The sequence below is a fragment of the Marmota marmota genome, unplaced genomic scaffold (assembly GCF_001458135.2).
Source record: "Marmota marmota marmota unplaced genomic scaffold, marMar, whole genome shotgun sequence".
Lineage (NCBI taxonomy): Eukaryota > Metazoa > Chordata > Mammalia > Rodentia > Sciuridae > Marmota > Marmota marmota.
Genome location: NW_026000037.1, coordinates 41,146,519 through 41,166,120, shown reverse-complemented (window position 1 = coordinate 41,166,120; position 19,602 = coordinate 41,146,519). Strand labels below are relative to the sequence as shown.

General features: G+C 32.4%; 1 protein-coding gene across 9 annotated transcripts in view; it reads left to right on the top strand.

Moving 5' to 3' along the window:
• Prpf40a (pre-mRNA processing factor 40 homolog A) overlaps positions 1-18,681 on the top strand; it is a 57,778-nt gene extending 39,097 nt beyond the window's left edge. For 5 of the 9 annotated variants that reach the window (XM_048812276.1, XM_015479187.2, XM_015479186.2 and 2 more), the window contains 16 exons: positions 1,076-1,184; positions 1,777-1,841; positions 2,239-2,403; positions 3,254-3,362; positions 4,266-4,416; positions 5,436-5,569; positions 9,935-10,049; positions 10,211-10,314; positions 10,423-10,539; positions 10,840-10,977; positions 11,295-11,390; positions 13,820-13,906; positions 13,990-14,086; positions 14,173-14,234; positions 15,176-15,307; positions 16,640-18,681. In XM_048812276.1, the coding sequence (XP_048668233.1) occupies positions 1,076-1,184; positions 1,777-1,841; positions 2,239-2,403; positions 3,254-3,362; positions 4,266-4,416; positions 5,436-5,569; positions 9,935-10,049; positions 10,211-10,314; positions 10,423-10,539; positions 10,840-10,977; positions 11,295-11,390; positions 13,820-13,906; positions 13,990-14,086; positions 14,173-14,234; positions 15,176-15,307; positions 16,640-16,732 (1,774 nt within the window). In that variant the 3' untranslated portion in view covers positions 16,733-18,681. The remainder of the gene's footprint in view (positions 1-1,075; positions 1,185-1,776; positions 1,842-2,238; positions 2,404-3,253; positions 3,363-4,265; positions 4,417-5,435; positions 5,570-9,934; positions 10,050-10,210; positions 10,315-10,422; positions 10,540-10,839; positions 10,978-11,294; positions 11,391-13,819; positions 13,907-13,989; positions 14,087-14,172; positions 14,235-15,175; positions 15,308-16,639) is intronic. The other 4 variants (XM_048812277.1, XM_015479188.2, XM_048812275.1 and 1 more) reach the window with 1 other exon arrangement.
• Positions 18,682-19,602: the final 921 nt, after the last annotated feature.

The following is a 19,602-nucleotide window of genomic DNA, read 5'->3' as shown; positions in this document are numbered from 1 at the left end:
GGGGCGCCTCTGCCCCTCCGCGGGTTGCTGGGCCTATTTTGCCGGTGGGTCGCAGGTCCGCCTACCTTGCAGGCGTGGTTGGCAGCTCTGCCCCTCCGTGGGCCACTGGGCCTGTTCTGTCGGTGGTCACAGTTCCGCATACCTTGCAGGCGCGGGGTGAGGGGGCGGCTCTGCCCCTCAGCAGGCCATTGGGCCTGGTCTGCGGGTGGTCACAGTTCCGCCTACCTTGCAGGCGCGGGGGGAGGGGGATATTTGTATTTTTCTGTTGTTGTTAATATCCACTTTAGTGTCTCTTCCTCTAAGCATTTTACTTAAAGTTGTTTTTTTTTTTTCCCCTGCATTCATTTATTTTCACATAGGACTAAATTGTAAGGCTTACAGTTTTTTTCATTTCAGAATGACCCCCATACAAGTACAGTTGATAATTCTTGATTTTCATTTCTTTTGTTTGAGATCAGTATTTAGTCAATTTTTTTCATAGAATATTAAAAGGTATATCTTTGGAGTTTCTGTATTATACAGTCTTTGTCACAGTGACTCAACTTTGCTGTGGTAACACAAAATCAACCATTACCAATATATAAACTAACGACCACTCGTTTACAGGTTGTTTCCTAGTAAAACCCTGTTTACCAAAATTAATAGTGGATTGGATTTGGCTAATGGATAGTTTGCCAGTATTGATTTAGATTCATCTGTTCTCTGCATAAAATTTATGCACACTTATCCAGATGTCATGTTATTAAGGCACTAATTATAAAACCATTGAATAAGTTAAATATGCCATTAAAAGGTATTAATCTATAGACTAGTGCAGCTAGTGTTTTAGCACAATTAAATGTTTTAATTTGGTATTTGTACAGCATTGATAACTGAAGATTATTACAGAAAAACTATTACCTTTATTTCTCTGTCTTTAGATAAGTATGTTTCCAGGATACTTATAGGAGACTTTATTCAAAAATTGTCAAATTTTCACTCATCTGTTAAATATTAAGCAGTATATTAAGCAGTTTGTCTAAGTGATGCATATGGTTTATTCAGTTATCAATATAGCATTTTAATTTCATTTTAGTTTTACTCCCAAAAAAGAGGAGGAAGAGAGTCAACCAGCAAAAAAAACATATACTTGGAATACAAAAGAAGAAGCAAAGCAAGCATTTAAAGAATTATTGAAAGAAAAGGTATTTTTATTATAGATTTTTTATGTGACATGTAATAATTGCCTAAGTTTATGAAGTTTAATCACCTTGATGCCTTGATTGAAGATACTAATCTCATGAAGTGTTGTAACTAAAAATAAACTAAATGTGGGTTTTTTGTTTGTTTGTTTGTTTGTTTGCAGTACTGGGGATTGATCCTAGGGGTGCTTTACCACTGAGCAGTATTCCCAGGCTTTTAAAATTTCTTATTTTAAGACTGGGTTTCACTAAGTTGCTAAGGCTGGCCTCAAAATTTCAATTCTCCTGCCTCAGCCTATTGAGTCTCTAGGTTTACAAGCATGCACCACTGTGCCCAGCTACGGCAATATTTAATATCAGATTTATTTGTAATCATTGTTTAATTTTTTTTATCACCAGTAGAAATTGTACCTTGTTTAAATTTCAGTTAAAGTTTTCTTGTAAGTCAATACGTGATTAGATGTATTTCACAAATTTTCCTTCAGTAAGAAACTTTTGAATTTAAAGGTAGTACTTGACATTTATAATGAATATTAGGCTTGGTTCCTTGACTTTTCTATACTTATGAGAAATTTTAATTTTTCACTGTTTTCAGCGGGTACCATCCAATGCTTCATGGGAGCAAGCTATGAAAATGATCATTAATGATCCTCGATATAGGTAATACTTCATTTTTTCATTTACTTTTCACTTTGAGCAATTGGGACTACCACATTTAAGATTAAAATTGGGTAGAATTGCCTAGGGCCTTGCTAAGTTGTTGAGGTGGGCTTTGAAAAATGGTACAACTTTTTAAACAAAAAAAACCCTTTATGTATGTGATTTTGGATCCATTCTTGAATCAAAAATCCAAAATTTGTCATAAAATTTGAGCACCCTGCTACAAATTAAATTAGAGTTATTTCAAAACTAGAAATTACTTTCTAGGATTATTTCTTCTCTTTGATAAATTATGAACTTTTTAAATTTATGCATGAACACATTGTAGTTTTACCAAAGCATTAATTTGATTCTCCTGCTTTTATTTACTCTTATATGGTATTTTTCTATTACATAGTGCTTTAGCAAAGTTGAGTGAGAAAAAGCAGGCCTTTAATGCCTATAAAGTCCAGACAGAGAAAGAGGAAAAAGAAGAAGCAAGATCAAAATACAAAGAGGCTAAGGAATCCTTCCAGCGTTTTCTTGAAAATCATGAGAAAATGACTTCCACAACCAGATACAAGTAAGATTCTTAATGATGTATGGAATGTGTTTACTGCAATGTTTGTTTTATATTTTTGCTCAGTGCAGTAACTGATAATGTAGATGCTGTTCAGTAAAGCTAGATGACTGAATGTGGCAGTTGTATAAGGTACAAGATATATCAGTTTTGTGGATCTCAACTTGTAGCCTTAATTATCATTTAGGAATGGAAGAAAAGGGAAATAATGACTGGGTTCAAGCTTTATCACATTTTACTTACTAGTCAAGTTTTATTACATTTTACTCATAAAAAATGGAAATTTTTTATATTTGTGGATTAGAAATACACAATTTTATGTTTCTTTATTATTTAATATGGGGGTAGTTCAGTATTAAAATTTCTGCAATAAGGGCTGGGGTTGCAGTTCAGTGGTAGAGCACTTGCCAGCACGTGTGAGGCGCTGGGTTCCATCGTCATCACCACATAAAAATAAATAAAGGTATTGTATCTAACTACAACTAAGAAAAGTATTTAAAAAAAATTCTGCAATAAATTTCTAAGCTTATTTTCCCTATATGTTTCTTTGTTTTTCTCAGTATTCCAGAAAAATCTGAGTGAACATCTGTAATTTCTTTTAAGTTGGTACATTTTCTGTGTTAACCAAATTTCTAATAACTTTTTATGAGCACCCTAAGTGATACAGGACAGTGTACAGTACAGTACATTGCCCAAAAGGTATTATCTATCCACTTAATTATCAAAAAAGTTGCATACAGTTATGAAATTAGATTGAAAAGCATTCATTTTAGTGGGTTTAAATTTAGATTAATATGAAAATGATTCAAAATTTTCACAGTATGATGAAAAATATCATTTTTTTAATGAATAGAAAGGCAGAACAAATGTTTGGAGAGATGGAAGTCTGGAATGCAATATCAGAACGTGATCGTCTTGAAATCTATGAAGATGTTTTGTTCTTTCTGTCGAAAAAAGAAAAGGTATTATTTATTCTTTATTTAATGTATTTGTAGAAAAAAGTTTCTTCACTCAGATTATGTCATTTTATATATCCATTCTGTCAAGTAGTTTGTTCACTTTATATAGTGTGTCAGATCTAGTTATTAAAAGTTAAATTTAATTGTAGAATTGATTGCTCCCATAAAAATAAGCTTCTTTATCTTCCTTTCTCTGACATTATAAGTGCTGATGAAATTCCAGTAGGTATTGATTGCTTGCCATTAATTGCCTGCCTTATTGAAAAATAACTTTTTTTTTTTAGCCTTGTCACATTCAGAATTACTCAGTTTTCTTGCTTATAATTCACTTATGGTTGTTGAAAGAATGACAATTATTTGCTGTTGTTTTTATTAAAGGGAACTTGGAAGATAGTGTTTTAAAACACTTGCTTTATACATTTCTTTTTCATTGTTTAATATTGGGGTAATTCAGTATTAAATTAATTAGTATTAAATTAATTCAGTATTAAATTAATTAATTTTGTATAATCAAGTTTTAAAGAAACATACGTAAAAGCCAGTACTATTACAACTTTGAACATATCTGAAGGTCAGTGAAGACCTTAGCATTATACCACTATGTGACTCATCCACAGTAATGTTAGTTATAGATTGTGTCTCTAATGTATAGTGGTAGGAAGAAAGTTTATGGAGTGTTGATTAAAAAATAAAAACATGGCTCCCAAATTCTGGTTTTGAAGAGAAGTGAAAAAATTGCAGATAAGTACAAGCCGGGAAAATATACAAGAACACTGGCCAAATAAGTAGTATCATTATTTAAAACAAATTCATAATGTTTGAAATTGATTCATCAGAATAAAAAGAAATCTTCATTAATTGCAATCACTTTAAACTTCAGTAAGTTTATTCTTACTTTTGTTGTAGGAACAAGCAAAGCAGTTGCGAAAAAGAAATTGGGAAGCATTAAAAAACATACTTGACAACATGGCTAATGTAACATACTCTACAACTTGGTCTGAAGCACAGCAGTATCTAATGGATAATCCAACTTTCGCAGAAGATGAGGAGTTACAGAGTAAGAATAATGAGTAATGAGAAAATTGTTTTTAAACAATGTCCTGCGTCAACAAAAAATGATTCTCACTTTTTACATGAGATCACTTAGTTTTAAAGAATTGTTTGTTACTGAAAAAGTGTTTTATTTATATGCAAGTGTGATATTTCTTTACATTTAAGTTTGTGATTTAAGATAAAATTTTTTTTTCATAATCTAAGTTACCTTTAACAGAAGACTTCTTGAAATATGCAAATCATGCATCAAACTTGAAATTGTACTTAGTTTTTTATGTGTAATTTGGCATTTGAATGCAAATTGCCCCATTTTACTTATACTGTCTTGTTGATATAATAACTTTTTTGTGCATGTAGTCCTGGGGATGGAACCCAAGGCCTCACCCATGGGTAGTAACTTGAGTGTTTCACAAAAAGCAAAAAATTTTTCACAATTGGTTTCATCAAGTACCTTTTCTGGATTACTGAGTTGCTTTTAAATTACAGCTTATTGTTCCGTCCGCCTGAGAATCATGCTTCAATGATTTTTTTTTTCTTTTTTTTTTTTTGATAGGGCCTAGAGTTTTGTATAATCACACATTGTATAATATTTAGTTAACAGTGGTGGTCCCAAAGAATTAACTTGCATAGTGATGTTGTAGTCTTCTTTAATTTGTGTAGGTATACTCTGTGGTGTTCGCACAGTGATAAAATCAACTTGTGACCTATTTCCTATAACGTACCCTGTTGATAAAGTGACACCGCTCCTAGAAAAGCTTCTGGGGTACTTTTGGTATTTCTGGCATGTGTTGCATAATTATTTTATTTTTATTAAATTTTGTCATTAGGTGTCCTATTTCATCTTCATTGTTTATTATAGAGTTCTTTTTGAAATTCTCTTTGAAACTTTTCATTACAATGATAAATCATATTTGATTGTAAAAAGTTATTTTCAATGTGAATTTTAAATTTGTAGGGTGTTAAATAGTTAAACTGCTTTTCTTATAATTTGCAATTTTTATTTTTATATGAAAAACACTTTAGACATGGACAAAGAAGATGCATTAATTTGCTTTGAAGAGCATATTCGAGCTCTAGAAAAGGAAGAAGAAGAAGAAAAACAGAAGAGTTTGCTAAGAGAAAGAAGACGACAACGTAAAAATAGGGAATCTTTTCAGGTAGTGGAAAAATTTCTTCTCTAACTTAGTTTTATAATATGCTTACTGGGCTAGAACATTGATACAAACAATGTATCAATGTTTGAGACACCTGTTCCCAGATCATTGGCTTAGTCTTTGTGGTGAATTCTACACACTTAATTCTTTAACTTCAACAATTAGATAGCTGCATTAATAGCCATTTTAGGCAAGGGAATGTGGAAGGCTGTTATGTAAGGTGAGTGTTGATAGCTAAGATTTTTATTTGGGGAAAATTCAACATTTACTGAATAGTGAAGCTAGACTTAGAATACCCAGCTTTGATTACAGGCTCTTTTATTAATCACTATATTGGAATAAGTGCTTAGTAATAATGGTTTAAGTAAGATAGTTTCTTGCAATAATAATCTGATTAGGGCAAGGCATGTGGTCGAGTGCAAGTGCAGGGAATAGGCAGTGATACTCAACACTTAGTGCATCATAGAATCACCTAGAGGGCTTTCAGAAAAGTTTTCCCCACTGACAATCTACAGTGTTATTGCCAATAGCATGAATTTTAGTCCTATGGAATAAGGACTAAATAATAAATAATCATAAATAATACAAAGTTATTATGCTGATAATTTCCTTTATCTTGGTGGTTTTCTAGAGGATCTTTTGGGAGACTCTTAAAACCACAGATTATTGAGCCTTACCCCAGGAATTTGATTCAGTATGTCTGTAAGGGAGTCTGAAATATTGCATTTTGAAATTCCAGTGCCATGTCACAGTAGCCCTGACTAAAATGTGTCCTTATAATCACATTGTAGCTTGGAAAAAAATTGAAATGGTAGATCTTTATAAAGCCAGAGGTATGGAAGCGTTAATTGATTTCATTCATATTCAGTTCTTGAGAATTTACTAACATGGTCACAGATCACTATTGAAGAGGCTAGAAAACCTTGTTTTTAGATAAGCAGCTGTGTGACCAGAAAGAAAAGGAGAACAAATGTGTGTGTGTGTGTGTTGCTGGGAATTAGAACCCAGGCCCTTGTGCATGCAAGGTAAGCCCTCTACCAACTGAGCTATATCCCCATTCTGAGAAGAGATTTTTAAGAGGACTGTTACACTACAACTATTGCCCTTTAGTGTCCACTATGAAGATTTAAAGTATGTAGTGATTTTTAAAATAAGGAGATATGAAAATTAAATGGAAATCTTGGTCAAAGAAAATGTGAGAATATAATACAGACTGTCATACTGGGGCTGGAGACTATGAGGAAGAAATTTTCATGCAAAGGCTCAATGGATCTTTTAAGTCTAAAATGTGGCTTGAAATCGGATTGATATATATTTGGCTTGGTTTGTGATTACTCTTAGTATAACTGGTGTTAAAGGATATATTGATAAAGATCCTTGAGATTATCAGCCCAGTAATTTATATGCTATTCTAACCTTCTAAAGTGTATTTAGAACTTCAGGAAAATGAATCAAAAGAGAAAATTAGCATTTACAACAAAAGAACATAAATGAAAAGAAAGTTTTCAGTAATGTTTTTGATGATAACTTTTTTTTTAATTGAATACTCATTGGCCAATCAGGTAATAATAAATGTTTACCACATCTATGACCAACTAAGGCAGGTTTTGTGGGGATTTGTTTTGTTTTTGTTTTTGAAGTCTTAAAACTGGTATTTGACATTCTAGAAGTAATAACGAATCCAGCAAAGTAGCAGAATACAAAAATTAACACCCATAAATGTGTTCTTATACATCAGTGATGTATCCACTGAAAGAGAAATTAGGAAGACAATCCCAGTCACAATAGCCTCAATAAAGAAAAAAAAAATTACTTGGGAATCACTCTAACAAAGAGGTGAATGACCTCTACAGTGAAAACTACAGAACACTAAAGAAAGAAATTGAAGAAGACCTTACAAGATTGAAAGATCTCCCATGCTCTTGGATAGCCAGAATGAACATTGTCAAAATGGCCATACTACCAAAAGCATTATACATATTTAATGCAATTTTTATTAAAATCCCAGTGACATTCTTCATAAAAATAGAAAAAGCAATCATTAAATTAATTTGAAAAAATAAGAGACCCAAAATAACCAAAACAGTCCTTAGGAAGAAAAGTGAAGCAGGAGGCATCACAATACCAGTACTTACAGAGCCATAATTTTTTTTTGTTTGTTTGTTTATTTGTTTCTAATGGTATGGTATTGTCACCAAAACCAATACATAAAGCATTGGTACAGAATAGAAGACACAGAGACAAATCCACATAAATACAGTTATCTCATACTAGACAAAGGAGCCAAAACATAATTGAAAAAAGATAGCCTCTTTAACAAATGGTACTAGGAAAACTAGAAATACATATGTAACAAATGAAATTAAACTAAACCCCTCTCTCTCACCCTGCACAAAAATTGACTCAAAGTGGATAACAGACTTAAGCACTAGAACACAGTCCCTGCTCCTGATAGAAGAAAAGGTTGGCCCAAATCTTCAACATGTCAACTAGGGACTGACTTCCTTAACCAGTTTCCTAAAGTGCAAGAACTAAAATCGAGAATCAATAAATGGGATGGAATATCACTAAAAAGCTGCTTCACAGCAAAGGAAAGAATAACATGAAGAGAGAGCCTACAGAATGGGAAAAAAGTCTTGTCTTTACCACACATATCTCAGATAGAGCATTAATCTCCAGGATATACAAAGAATTTTAAAAACTCAACATCGAAAAACAAATAACCTAATCAATAAATGGCCAAAGGAACTGGACAGACATCTCACAGAAGTAGAAGTACAATCAATCAACAAATATATGAAGAAAATGTTCAACATCTCTATCAGTTAGAGAAATGCGAATCAAAACTACAGTGAGATTTCATCTCACTCCAGTCAGAATGGCAATCATCAAGAAGACAAGCAACAATAAATGTTGGTTAGGATATGCGGAAAAAGGTACACTCATACATGCTGGTGGGACTGCAAATCACTACAACCATTATGGAAAGCAATATGGAGATTCCTCAGAGAACTTGGAATGGAACCACCATTTGATTCAGTTATCCCATTCTTAGGTTTATACCTAAAGGATTTAAAATCAGCATACTACAGTGGCATAGCCACATCAGTGTTCATAGCAGCTCAACTCACAATAGCCAAGTTATGGAAACAACCTGGATGGCCTTCAACAGATGAATAGATAAAGAAACTAGTATATATATATACTATGGAATATTACTCAGCCTTGAGAATGAAATTATGGCATTTGCTGGTAAATGGATGGAACTGCTGGAGACTAACATGCTAAGAGAAATAAGCTAATTCGAAAGAACCAAAGGCCTAATGCTTTCTCTGATACTCGGATGCTAATTCACAATAAGGTTGGGAGAGTATAATAGTATTTTGGACTAAACAGAGGGGAATGAAGTGAGGGGAGGGAGCATGAGGATAGGAATGATAGTAGAATGAATTGGACATTATTACCTTAGGTACATTTATGGTTTTATGACCTGTGTAATTCTGCATCATGTACAACCAGACAAATGAGAAGTTATACTCCATTTATGTAGGATGTAGTCAAAATGCATTCTACTGTCATGTATAACTAATTAGAGGAAAAAAAAAAAAAAAACCTGTTCTCTGAATTTACATCAAGTGTAGAAAAGATTGACGAGAAACTTTGAGGACCAAGGAAATGTGTAGTGTCTCAGAAGTATGAAGCCAAGATAGAGTTTTAAGATAGAGCAGTGATCTTCAAATTAAAGTCTCCACATGCACAGAATTAATATCATCTGGGAAATTATCACAATGCAAATTGGCAAAACCCGCATCAGGACCTACTGAGTCTAGTTTTCCAAAGTACTTTGGGAAAATTGTACATTCTCCTGATAGATCCTGTATTTGTTTAAAAAAAAAAAAAAAAACCCAGAACAAACTAGCCACTAAATACAAAAAGTATATTTGAAAAGAAATATGCATATTTTTTCTTTAGCTTCATTACTTTAGATAGGTAATATCAATTATTTTAAGTTAAGGTGTCTCTCTCTCTCTCTCTCTCTCTCTCACACACACACACACATGCGTGTGTGTGTGTGTATTTTTTTTTTAAACCACCAGAAATGATATTTTATCTTGAGGGACCAGAAAATAAAGCCTAGAAAGAAAATGTAATATTAAAGTTACTTTTTTCCTGAAGGATAATTGTGTGTGTGAAAGTAGTTTTTACTTTCATCAAATAACAAATGTTTTTGTACCTAAAAATATGTTTGAGATAGCATTAATGGATTAGTTTTAAATATTGCTAAGTTTTTAATGTGTATTTTTGTATTGCACTTGTATGTCCAGTGTACATAAAGATAACTTTTAAAATATGATTGTTTTTCCCCAGATATTTTTAGATGAATTGCATGAACATGGACAGCTTCATTCTATGTCATCTTGGATGGAATTGTATCCAACTATTAGTTCTGATATTCGATTCACTAATATGCTTGGTCAGCCTGGTGAGATTCTTTACTTTACAAACTTGTAGTTACAAAAGTAATTGGAATGGGCCCAAGGGAAGGTGGTTATGTTGGGTAAAGGGTGCTTTATTTTATTTTTGTTTTATAAACAAAAAAGTAATTGCAGCTCTTTGGTTAGAGCTAGCTTTTGACTTCTTTAGTTTTTTCATTAGGATCAACTGCACTTGATCTTTTCAAGTTTTATGTTGAGGATCTTAAAGCACGTTATCATGATGAAAAAAAGATAATAAAAGACATTCTAAAGGTAAATCAGCATACTTCTTCTTGACTATTAACCTGTAGTCCATTTTACAAATTATTACTGTATTCCTGTGATTTTGTGTTATTTTATAACAAGATTTCTGGGTTTTAGGACAAAGGATTTGTAGTTGAAGTAAATACTACTTTTGAAGACTTTGTGGCAATAATCAGTTCAACTAAAAGGTCGACTACATTAGATGCTGGAAATATCAAGTTGGCTTTCAATAGTGTAAGTAATTTTAACTGTCACACATAACTAGTGCAGTTTTTATCATATTTAGCTAAAAGTTATTTGAATAATAGGCTGTTGATATGAGGATGTGAATAGGGTTTTATACGGTAGGGCAAAGTGAAACAAATAATATATGTGATGAAAGATTATGGCAAGCTTGCTCTGCTTAAATTAATGTTGTAGATAAATTAATCCATAGGAATGATGTAAGAATACTTCTAAATTAGAACAGTGAATTTCAGATAACACTAGTAATAATCATACTATTATAACTGATTAAATATAATTTTCTAATAGTTACTAGAAAAGGCAGAAGCCCGTGAACGTGAAAGAGAAAAAGAGGAGGCTCGGAAGATGAAACGAAAAGAATCTGCATTCAAGAGCATGCTGAAACAGGCTACTCCTCCAATAGAGTTGGATGCTGTCTGGGAAGATGTATGTGTACTTGGAAATTTTCTTGTTTGTTTTTATTTTTTAAAAAACAACTGAAAATAAAAAAATTTTAATTATTTTCCCTTTTAAAGCCAAATAATAAGGTAAATTTGTAGAGTATTTAAAACATTTATTAAGTCAGCTGTGACTCTACATTTATGAATATTAATGATTTGGACTTTTGAAGAAAACAATAAGTACACTTTTAGAGGATGAGCTTATCACAGTTTTTACTTGTTAATTTGATTTCTTTTTCAAAAGCATACTGGTATACTTTTCCTTGGCATTCATATGTTTATCATATTACTGATTTTTTTCAGATCCGGGAGAGATTTGTAAAAGAGCCAGCATTTGAAGACATTACTCTAGAGTCTGAAAGGAAAAGAATATTTAAAGATTTTATGCATGTGCTTGAGGTAATTTTATTATTCTCATAACTGAATGAAATACTACAAAACATACAAAATATTTAAAATTTTTGAATGATCAAAATATATTTCTTAACATTTTCTTGCTTTTGTCAAATATAGTTACTTGGGAAGTTTACAGAATGTTTTATTTCTGTGGAAAGTTTTAAAGTGAAATAAACTGCAAGTTTTCATGGGAATATCCAGAGTCATGTGTAAAGAATGTATATTTTTTTAATAGTTTTCAGAAATTCATTGATTGACTAGTAAACTTAAAACTTAAAATTTTGTTATACAGCAATTTAAAAAAAAAACCTATTTTAAGGATGTTTCAGGTATTATATACTTCATTGGATGTACAGAAAACCCAGAGAGTTTCTCGGGGAAAAAAAATGGGGCAAATAGTTTTATTAAAGTGCATAATGAAAATGTTCCTTTAGTCGAATAATATGCAGGCTTTGATGAAGGTTTCAGGTAGTCACTTGTAAATATGCTCCATTGATAATGATTCAAAAATAATATTGATGCTATTAAGCAGTGTTCAAATTCTTTGATATACATTATGTGTATGAAGTAAATCCTCATAAAAACTTACGAAGTTACAGATCAGTAAACCAAGCAAAGTGAAATATGAAGTACCTTTCAGGGAAGGGATTCCAGCACAAGCTTTTTGGCTCCAGGGTCAATGTTTTCAAAAAGTTCTCTTAATAAGCTAATGCTTTGCAACAAACCAAAAGATTGTACAAATTCATAATTGTAATGTTAGCATTGTAATCCTGCACAAAGATTACTTGTCTGTTTACTACCTCTTTGGATTTATTATTATTGATTAATATCACCGTTAACAGTTTCTTGTGCTACTATGTACTCATGTAGCGCATATTGTTTCACAGCTGCCTCTGTATCTGTTCCTATTGCCTTTGAGCTCTTCTACCCTTAGTTTAGACCAATGGCATCTGAATTATCTAGGAATTTCTCAGGAATGCAGACACCAGACCCAATCACATAGAAATTCCACTTGTGAATCTTAATTTTTAGCCAGATTCCCAAGCATTAGAATGTACTTTGAGTTTTCCACTCCCCATCCTGCCCCAGTACCAGGGATTTAATCCAGCATCCCTTTACCACTGAGCTACATCCGCAGCCCTTTTTATTTTTTGAGACAGGGTCACACAAAGTTGCTGAGGCAGGCTTTGAATTTGCAGTCCTCCTACCTTGGCCTCACAAATTGCTGGGATTACAGGCATGTGCTACTGCACCCTGCTTATATTGTGAATTTTGAAATACTCCAATCTAGATAATGCCCTATCTGTTTTTCCCCAACTCAAGAATCTCCAACCATATTTTTTTCATTTTGTGCTGGGGATAAGTTAATGACTTGGTAAATGGAGGTAAAGATAGTACATAAAGAAAGGCTAAACACATTCAGATTTTTAATTTGGGCCTTGAGGTAGAAAAGAAAGGTTACATTCATTGAGACAAGAGGATAAGGGTTTTTTCTGAGGCAGATTCTTTGTTTCCACCTAAGCAGTTGAAACAGTCCATTTCCAAAGCCATACACGTGTTTAGGATCAAGAAGCTTTTATTGCAATACTTTCCCTTTCTAGCTAACCTGATAATTGTTTTAGAGGGAGTTAAGAAGAGACATCATTTGCATGCCTAAGGGTATCTTATTTGAATATGAAGAAAATGGTTCTTGGAGGAAAAGAAGAAGTAGATTTTGCATTTATTCTGAGACCAACCTTGTTTATCTCAGATTAAGTGTGTCTCTGAGGTTATTCTTTATCTTAGTGCCTTGCATAACTTGTTAGACAAAGCCAGATTCTTAAAAAAAATTTTTTTAAAAAAGTCTGAATGTCACTATATTTCATTGTTATTGAAAGCATTTGGGACTATTCTTCATATTATACCTTTCTAGACTGTATCAATTTTCCCTCCTAACATTTTCATTCTTGTTAAAATTGTTCTTACTGCCGGACGCAGTGGTGCATACCTGTAATCCCAGCAGTTTAGGAGACTGAGAAGGAGAATCACAAGTTCAAATCCACCCTCAGCAAGGGCAAGATGCTAAGCAACTCAATGAAGACCCTATCTCTAAGTAAAATATAAAACAGGGCTGAAGATGTGGCTCAGTGGCCAAGTTTCCCAGAGTTCAATCCCTGGTACCCCGCTCCCCCATGTTAAAAAAACCTATTCTCACTACTAATACTTTTAAGATCATTTTTTATTTAGATGTCTAAATTAGTGGGTATAGCATGAGTAAGAAAAAAAAACAGAAACTGTTAAAATGATTAATGATTCTTTGCATGATCTCCAGGGATTACATCCTACATATGTGGCATTTCAATCTAAGAAGTTTTTGTGTGACTTCTAAAAGACTTTATGATCCACTATGTAAAGCAAATGTAAATTCTTGAAATTTTCTTCTACCCTGGTAGCATGAATGTCAACATCATCATTCAAAGAACAAGAAACATTCTAAGAAATCTAAAAAACATCATAGGAAACGTTCCCGCTCCCGATCGGTAAGGAAGTTTAAAGATGGCACCCTGAATGTACTAAAATATTTAGTAGCATCATTGTGAATTAGATTATTTGTATTATTTAGGGGTCAGATTCAGATGATGATGACAGTCATTCGAAGAAAAAACGACAGCGTTCAGAGTCCCGTTCTGCTTCAGAACATTCTTCTAGTGCTGAGTCTGGTGAGATTTCTAGTTATTGATCAAAATTATTGACCCGTTTATTGCCTCAAATTCTTACACTTTATTTTTCCTTTTATGCTCTTCAGAGAGAAGTTATAAGAAATCAAAAAAGCATAAGAAGAAAAGCAAGAAGAGGAGACATAAATCTGTAAGCAAGATTCATGCTTTTACATTCAACCTAGGCTTTGGTTTTTCTTAGCTTTCTCAGTGGCTATTAGAACCTTCTCCCAACCTAATCCTTTGTAGTCTAGTTTAGGCGTGTACAGACTTTTGTAGTTAACCTTACATTAAAATCATTTGGTAAACTTCAAACAAATACACATGCCAGTGTCAGAATTCTTACCCTTGTCTTTAATCTTCAAGACAGACCCCAAAGTGAGGGTGTGTGTGTTTATGTATCACAACTGTTGTTGAGAAACACAAATTTTAACGTTTAAACAACCACTTTTCAGCGATTATAGTTCTTCATCTTTAGGTATATATTCAACAGGATATCACTTATTGAATTGAAATTTTTTTATTGGTGCTCACATAAATTTGTGCGTATCTGATTGAGATTCTTGGCATGAATCTTATATTTTAGGAAATCCCTCATTTACAGCAGTAATTTTAAGGAAAGAATTTCATTTACAGCTAAGCTAACAGCAATATTTTATATCTAAATCAACTGATAGTACGTTGGAGTGGTAAGAAAATAGAATATCTGAGCTGGGGGTGTAGCTCAGTGGTAAAAGTACATGCTTGCTTAGCACATATGAGGCCCTAGGTTCAATGCTCAGCACAATAGAAGAAAAAAAAATGTTGTCTGTATTTATGTAATATAACCTATCTAAAGTAATAGGGAGGCTTCTTTTTAGTGGTGTTTTACCACTAAATGGTAATGTCATCCTACTCATGGGAAAGACTGTCTCCTTCCATAAGTCTTTGGGAAATTTTATCAAACACTTGAGGTTAACAATTCAAATTATATTTTCCCACTCTAGGAACACTAATATTATGAGTGCATGTTAAATATTATCTGTATGTGGATTTTTAAAAGATAGAATGGCATCTCTATGAAAATACAAACAAGTAACTTTATTTACATAGGACTCTCCAGAATCAGATGCTGAGCGAGAGAAGGATAAAAAAGAAAAAGATCGGGAAAGTGAAAAAGATAGAACTAGACAAAGATCAGAATCAAAACACAAATCACCTAAGAAAAAGACTGGAAAAGATTCTGTAAGTATTTCGGTTGTTTTATTCTTACATTTACAAAAATAGAAAAGTGGTTTCAAGAAGTCTGTTGACTTTCAGTTTTGCTGCCATTGAGGGAAACAATATCAGTTAACTGCTTTTCTTACAAAAGTGTTTTCTAATACTTACTGTCATGAATGACCTGATTTGACTGTCCCAAATTTTATATCCCTTACAAAATAACAGCATTCTGTAACTATAGTTTTAACATTTACACTAAGAAAGAATATGGTCTCTGGTTTGTACATTCTCACTAATAAGTGACAGTGGGTGTTTTCTGATCAATTTTTAAGGATTTTTTTTTCTTTTTGTTTAAGGGATATAAAATATAGACTCTGCAGGGATTCTTTGGATATCCACAGTTGTCATCGTTTCACCTTTACTAGTTTCAAAAGGTAGCATTGCAGTAACATTTAGAAATATGAATTGGGGAATGGGTGAACACAAAAGAAAAAGAGAATACAAGCCAAATACAGACTTTATTATCATGTTAAATAATTAGTTTCTCATATATACATAATGTAAATATGAATGGCAGAGCACATGATAATGCAAATCTTTGCTTTGCCAATTTCTTATACAAATGTCTTTCGCAAGGGTAATTAACGCCTAGGAATTATCAGTGGAGAAAGATCCTTAACCATGTAGATTAGCCCTGGTCCCTACTCTCTCTACCTTTGGCTATTCGGATCCAGTTGATATAGAGCAGGGTTTTTTTGTGGTGGTTTTTAAATCTGTATGCAACAGGTGAGTCTTAATGACAACCGTAGTAAAGAATGAAATCCTACCCTCCTCTGTTAGTACTTTTTCTTAACAGTGGGTTAAACAATTTGTAAAGGAGGTTGGGTGAAGTCTATCCACTCTACAAAGGTTGTGTTTCTCAGAGAATGCCATGTTTTTGTTTATTTTGTCTAAATCTTGCCCTGCTTGTAAATGTAGTATGTTTGAACAGTAGAATCTTAGAATAATAATACTTTCCTTTCTGTAATAGAGTGCTACCTAGAATCTGTGCAAATATATTACCAAGAATGTAAGCACATAGCTTTCTAATAAGTATAAACAAGAAGCCTCATTCAGTTTCGTAAAACGGAAGAGAAGAAACCAGTGTGTATCGTTCTTCTGGTTTCAAAATTCAAGTTTTTTCCACTAATGGATCCATTTGATGGGCTTTTGAGTAAGAACTCAGTCTTTTAACCCTGTAAAATGTGTGCTTCTTTGGAAGAGAATCCATATAAATCTTGATTCTTTTCTCACAGATTTATTACTTTATAATCTTCTGACTACTAACATCTGTAATTATGTTCAATGTCTTTTCAGGGTAATTGGGATACTTCTGGCAGTGAACTGAGTGAAGGTGAATTAGAAAAGCGCAGAAGAACCCTTTTGGAGCAACTGGATGATGATCAATAAATTATACCAAATATATGTTTACAGTATGATTTAAAGTCTAATTCAGACCAGGGACTCTATTTTAAGTTCAGTTTAAATAACACTGGGTTTTAATTGTATCACAGAAAAAAAAAAAAGTGCATTTAAGTATTGTTATTGTGGACTTTATATAAGCAAAAGAAATTGAAAATAACTTCTGATTCTGTATCAAGAATCATATTTTCCTACAGTCATAACTGTCTTTCTGTGACCCTTTCATAGGGCACTGCAGGATGGATTAAAGGTGGCAATTTACTGATAACTGCAAATGTCTCTACTTTGTTCTAAAGTCTTAAGTCATGAGGTGATTTGATTTACTTTTAGAAGTTGGATTTTGAAGATATATGACAATTTTTTTGATAATATCGTAGTACAAAAAAAAGCACCAGCAACCAATAAATCTGCTTTTTTGTGCACTACCCAACTGGTTACAGCCAATGTGATCTATTATGGTGAGCTTGTAAGAAATGGGTGTTTTTGATGGAAACTTGGTAGACCCTTAACTCTAGTGGTGCAATAAGCACTGCTGTAATAAAGCCACCGTTATTTTTTATGAAACATCTGACATTTTAAAAAGGCTATTGTGAGGGCATTATTTTGAGCATCTATTTTGAGGTGATGTTTAAAAAAGTTAACATCGAATCAAATTGTAAATTAGATTAAATATATTGCCTTAAGGACCTACTAAAGAATGTGCCACCAATCTTTAAGTGATAGTTGCAATATACTTGTCAAAAAAGAAAAAAAAATCAATGTTGACTTTAAAACATTTTCTTTAACAGTTGTCTTGATTTTTTTATCCAATTTTTTTTCTTTTTTTGTTTTCTTTCTCTCTCTTTTTTTTTTTCCATTGAGGAGGGCTTTTACCTTCCCTACTCACTGAGAAGTATTGACTTCGTGGTACACATTCTAAAGCATTTCTGATTTGAATATTTTTGTACATTTTTATCAATTATTAAACCTTCTCTTCTAGTGCGTACTAGTATTTATTTCTACTTAAACTGCTCAGCTCTAAAGAAATTGTATAATCATTTTAAAGATGCTAGAAATTTGCTTCATCTTACCCATAAATAGCTAGTTTACTTTCCCTTTTTAATATTTAAGAATATTATAAATCAGTGCATTTGAGGTCCCTTGATTTGTTTTTTACCTATAAATTTCCTATGGAATATTTTAGGCAATGGTTTGAAGATAGAGTACCCTTTACATGCTAACTTTTGAAGGTTGGTGATGTAATTTATACTATTTTCCTTCAGTGCAGGAGATTTTTTTAAGAAAGAAAATTTTAGCACAGTCTTTGGTATTATTGTAGGTATTATCTTTGTTCTTTTAATTTGGACACTAAGATATCCTATTTCAGGTTGAGATTTACAAGAAAAGTCTTTCCTCATTCTCTTAATGAGCTTGAAAGTGAAAATGACCAAGACAGCTCTTTCCCATCCTGCCCTATGTTTTAATTAAATCTAGTTTCCACTGTGTAAAGGCTCAATAAAAGGGGGTGAATTTTTTTTCTAAAATCCTTTCTGCCACATCATTTTTCTGCTATGAAATATGACATGACTTTGTAGATATAAAGTGAGAATCATCATCTTTGAGAAAATGTGAAATTGAATCACTTGCTTAAGATTAGTCTCTTCTGGTTATATTAGTCAAAACACCTAACAACTCTGGCAATAAAATTGCCTAGACTTAATTTTCAGAGTTCCTATTTTAATGATTGCTAATCATGTTAAAACACCTGACATGGAAGTCAATGGCCAAATCTTTAAAACATGCATATAATACTGGGAGATATACTAGTAATGTTTCACAAGAGAATTTAGAATCTGTAAAACATTGCTTTAATTATTCCATGATTGATGATTTTTCAAGTACAGTTTTCAAAAAAGTTTTGATTTTTTTATTTAAAATAAAAAGTTATTGATGTTTTAGCATGTCCTCAGAATAGATTTTTTTTGTAATCTTACTACATCTTCCAGTTCCTCCAAGATATAAATTCAATTGTAGTTCACCCATGCAAATTATTCGCTCTAATAAGTTAACACGTGGTAACTCAAAAAACACAACATCTTTCCTATAAAAGATGTGAATGAAGTGACTGATCTAGCTGCCAGAGATTGCTTATTGTCTGAAGGAATAGGTGATGGGAGATTTTATTAAAACAGAAAACTGGGTATTTTTAACTTAATAGATTAAGGTTTCAGTTTAGATAAAGCTGAAATATCTTGGTATTGGTTCTATTAGTGTGTTCAAACATAAGGCCCAGACAATGTTGAGGGTTTATTTTTCCCCTTAACATCACTATTATATGAATTACTGGATATTGTTCTTATTTTCTCCCAGTCTATAATATTTCCATGTTGGGAAAATTGAATTTGTATGAGAAGTTAGATAATTTAATCAATCAGGTATTAAGAATTTTTTGCTATCTAAGTGAATTTAAATAATGTACTCTATCTTATTTTTTAACATAAAAGTAGTTTTTATGCTGCCAAGTAAATTTGAATAATGATTAATCACAGCTATTTCTTCTTTTGACTTTTGCTTAATTGGGCCTGACTTTACCCAAATACAAATAAAAAAAGGTTTTCCTAAATTAAGGTAATTCCGAGTGGTAGGATAAACAAACTGTTGCTGTGCTCTTTTTCTGGAAAGTTCATAGTCTCAAACAATATGTAATTTATAAATTGAAAAACTAAACATTTTTGAAAGCTAAGTACTTTAGATCTGAAAATATGAAACAAAGTACTTTAATTCCTTAACTCTCTGTATTTCATTTTTCCTTTCGGATGTCTCTTTGTCAATTCCAGATATTTTTTTTTTTAAAGAGAGAATTTTTAATATATATATAT